Raw genomic sequence first — 4,721 nt, forward strand, 5'->3', positions numbered from 1 at the left:
ACTGACCTTATCCTTCCTCCTCTCGAATCGGATATGATTAACTCAAACTTTAAACTATTTCAAGTGAGAATTTGTTGTATATCTGTTCGAACTTAAAACTATTTCAAGTGAGAATTTGTTGTATCTCTTCGAACTTTAAACTATTTCAAGTGAGAACTTTAAACTTCTCACTCCATCTTCTCCTGGGTTTTATCTCTATTTTGTTGCTGCATATTCATCCTTTTGATTTTTATACTGTCGAGTCCTTTAGAGTGATTTTCTTTCTCATTTTTGCTCCAAATCTGGTGCTGATGAACTAGATAAAATTAGTAGTTGTTTAATGTAGATGATGAAATGAACGTTGTTGGACTAATATTAGTCAGTGAATAGAAAAGAATCACCCCACAATTGGTATTCCAATATGTTTGCAAACTTTTTTATGTGTGTTATTTGTTTGGTTAATTCTATTTTAGAAATTAAAATGAAGGCCTTTTGACCTTTCACCACGTAAAACCCAGGCGATGACCTAATCAAACTAACAGGTGGTGGTCCTAATTGGCCCATCTATACGCATACGGCAGCAGACTTAGGACTAGTTTCTCCGCGGAGCATATATAATGTAAACTACATCCAGGCATTGAGGCATACACCAGTACTTTTATCAAAGTTTACTTCACTATATATATATAACAATTGCTTGGGAGATTGTTTTTAATATAACAGACGCTTAATTAATTAGTATAATTACTAGTATATCTTAATTATGGAGAAATTTTTGGGTCAAAATAAGAAGATTCATGAGCTGCTGCTGCTTCCTGCGGTTAATGATGAGCATGGAGGAGTTATTGTAGAATTAAAGGATCCTATGGACACCAATGTCTTCCGTTTCATGCTTAAGGCTTCTATAAAACAGTGGAAGCTACAGGTATATATATGTTGATTATCTTAACTGATCTTAAGTAATTAGTTTGTTGTATTATTGATTGCCTTCCTGTTGCTCACAGCTTCCCCCCTAAATTACCTTACCAGCTTCCCTATTCTTGTTTTACATACGTTAATATTCTGTTTATTTTGCAGGGAAAGAAGGGTCTGTGGATTAAATTTCCTATTGAACTTGCAAATCTCATTGAAATTGCAGTAAAGGTTATAATTTCTGATTTTTTTATAACATTGTTTTACCTTTTATATACGAAGTGGGTGTTCGCGTAAGGCCGGGGTTAGTGCCTTTGTGGAATATTTTCACTTGGTACAGTTTATATATATATATATATATATATATATATATATATATATATATATATATATATATATATATATATATATATATATATATTATGCTTGTTTTGTTTTTCAAACATTCATAATATTTACCTCATGCTTATTACATATCAGATGAATTAAGATTGGCCATAAAAGACCAAGAGCCATGGAGTGTAGGAATGTTGATATATTACTTAGCTTTATTTTAATATTTAAATTGAAGAGAAATCACGCCCATTGACTATAAACTATTGTGCTTAAAAATATACTACTCGCATTATTTCACTTTATATACTTTTTCTTTAGTTTGTTCAACAAAGAATGATATTTTTTTGGAAACTCTCTTATATCAAACATTTCTTTTCCCTTAATGAAAGCGCTAATAGTCATTGCAATATATATTATGGTATATTTAAGATCGAATTTTTTAAATATACTATTGAAATTTGTCAAAAAAATCTTTGTTTCTTTCTTAAATTTCAAATCAAAATAATCGAACACCACCGTATAAAATGAAACAGAAGGATTTATGCGAAAGCTTGAGTTTCAGAAACTTTAGAAACTAGTAGTGATTACTAATTGCCTCACATATCATTTAAATTACTGCGTCACATATAATAATTTGGGTTGAGACAATTGTAGCATATTAGCTATAGCATGACACTGTGTGACATTGAGAACAGGAAGGGTTTTGGTACCATCATGCAGAACCTCATTACCTCATGCTTGTGCATTGGATTGCTGATACTGAGAGTACCATTCCTGCAAATGCCTCACATAAAGTCAGCATTGGTGCTATTGTCTTGAATCACAAAAGAGAGGTAATTTAATTGAATGATTCAACTTCAGTTGCTTTAAAGTACTACTCCAGTATATAACATGATCGAATCATATGGGTTCAACATTTAAGTTCTTACGATTGCATCTTAGTAGTAACTATTTAGATGGTCCAATTATCTAAAATTTGCAAAATATTGATGCTTTCAGTTGCTTGTTGTCCAAGAAAATATCGGTAGACTAAAGGGAAGTGGTGTATGGAAGATCCCTACTGGTGCTGTTGACGAGGTATATATGCTCATTAATTAACCAATGTCTGCTAAAGGAACATTAACATGTTACATATACCTTTACTTTAATTTACACCGTATCTATATTCTATGTTGACCCACCTTTTCCTCTCCAGGGTGAGAATATATTTGAAGGTGCAATAAGGGAGGTAAAAGAAGAAACTGGAGTAAGTTTACACAATACTGATCAATTCTACGTAAATTCACATACACTAATATATCACATACTCCATATATTTTCTGCTGTTACCTGCACTATATATTAATTTTTTTCTGACATGCATTTACCTGCAGATTGACACACAATTTCTGGAAGTGCTTGCATTTAGGTAGGAATAAACTTGTGCCATTTTCTTTTATGTTTGAGGAATAATTATATACTAGTTAGTTATGCACCAGAGAGACTACTCTCTCGAGGAGGAGAAAATGTATCGTGGCTAAGACCTCACTTTTCATATTTTAGAAAACAAGTATTAATTATAGAGTCATGATAATCAACTATTGAAGTTTTATTATCAAAAGGTCAAAATAACAACATTCAATTGATCACGCTTCTTGCTTTTCGTACTCGTAGTGTTATCATTTACTACTCCAATCATCCCAAATAGATATACTTTTCGGATTTCGAAAGACAAACGAGTTAATTTTTTACCATGATTTTTTATATATTTTTTGAATATTTTGAATTATTAATTATGGTGATTTATAGTATTTTTATTTAGTTTCCAAATATATAAATTTTATTTTTAAAAAAACATAAAGATTATATATTCAAATTCATGATCAAAGTTAAAAAGTTTGACTCTCAAAATTCGAAAAATATATCTTTTTGGGATGGAGGGAGTAATAGATACGATATGTTTTTACCTTTTTTTTTCTTTTAAAAAGTGATGCTTTTGTCGCTTCCTTGCCTTGTCGGTGCTTTTTGAATAACGCCACACAATAACTGGAATAAGTGACTGACCCTCGCTTCACCTCGCTTTTTGCTATTAGTGAGATAGCGAACTATATTTACAACACTTTTTACACACCCTTTAAGCAAAATATTATAATATAAAGAGTAATTTGTCTTATCTATTCATATTAATATGCCAATAATTTTTAAAAAATATAGTATAACTTAAAAGTCAGTGATCAATTTCTATTTATTTTCTAGAACAACTGATGCTACGAATTCTTCACATTTCAAAACCCTAGAAATGTTGCCAATGTATATAATATATGGATTTGTTCAGTGATCATGTAATTTTCTCATGGGCAGGCAAATACACAAGTCATTTTTTGGCAAGTCAGAGCTGTTCTTCATTTGCATGATGCGCCCTTTATCTTTTGACATCCAAAAGCAAGAGTTAGAAATTGAGGCAGCCCAGGTATGTCTATTTTATTTCTGAGTTTGAGCTCAATATACTGAAAGTGTAAAAATATTTACAAAATTAGGTCATAACAAGTAAAATTTTAATGATAGTCATTATTTGGTAACATCGTAAAAACAGTAAATAACCTGTTATTACAAATCAAACTACATTGTTATTTTACATTATTAGTAGATATAACTTGAACATTTATTTCTATATATATAGATATATTACAGTATTCTCAAGTCCTATAATAATCCTTGCAGTGGATGCCATTTGGAGAATATGCCGCTCAGCCTTCTATTCAGAAAGATGGTCTATTCAATTACATCAAAGATCTATGCTTAGCAAAGGCAGAAGGAGATTACCAAGGATTCACTCCTTTGCCAATAACATCATCAGTTTTTGATAATCATATGAGTTTCCTCTATTTCAGTAAGGATGGTCTGGACCAAGAAAGTTCTGCAATTTAATTAATTTGTCACTGGGGGACTAGCAGTAATTAATGCTTCTGTAGTTCTATTCACCTAATTTCTAATTATTCTTTGAGGTAATTGTTTCAATTGCCTCTTCTATGCAATAATAAAGTGTATTTAAATCTATTTTTTTATATAGTTAAGCATCTTTATTCTCTAGAATATCCAATAAAACGTATTATAAAGAATGTATTCTTTCAATTGACTTGCTTTATCTTTTAGCCACCTTCATTTCGTGTAGGAGTCTCACCGAATTTACACTTGCAAGACAATTGTTGTATTGTATATACTCACTACTAGAAAATGCTTGATTTTCGACCGATTTTTTTTGAACTCCATAGACCTTCGGTAAAAATTTGCCTGCACTCGGTGCTTATACTAATTCAACACTAATCTGGTGGTGCCCTTGATATACATATATATATCTTCACATATACTTTTATCGCAAAATCATAATTAAATAGTACATAATTTCTTCTTAATTTGCGAGGTAACCATAATAATTTAGTATGATTTAATATAAACATTGGATGCGAATAAATTTTAACGAGACATTCTATTTCAATTAAAGGGGCTGACATGAA

At 30.8% G+C, this 4,721-nt stretch overlaps 1 protein-coding gene across 1 annotated transcript; it reads left to right on the forward strand.

Moving 5' to 3' along the window:
* The first annotated feature begins 709 nt into the window (after positions 1 to 709).
* Positions 710 to 4,297, forward strand: LOC107821221 (nudix hydrolase 2-like). The gene is made up of 8 exons (XM_016647643.2): positions 710 to 904; positions 1,057 to 1,122; positions 1,923 to 2,060; positions 2,227 to 2,304; positions 2,423 to 2,473; positions 2,601 to 2,635; positions 3,568 to 3,676; positions 3,928 to 4,297. Exons 1-8 carry the CDS (start codon positions 743 to 745, stop codon positions 4,132 to 4,134), a joined length of 846 nt encoding a protein of 281 aa, XP_016503129.2. The 5' UTR covers positions 710 to 742; the 3' UTR covers positions 4,135 to 4,297.
* The last annotated feature ends 424 nt before the right edge of the window (positions 4,298 to 4,721 follow it).

This window comes from Nicotiana tabacum, chromosome 21 (genome assembly GCF_000715075.1).
Source record: "Nicotiana tabacum cultivar K326 chromosome 21, ASM71507v2, whole genome shotgun sequence".
NCBI classification, from domain to species: domain Eukaryota; kingdom Viridiplantae; phylum Streptophyta; class Magnoliopsida; order Solanales; family Solanaceae; genus Nicotiana; species Nicotiana tabacum.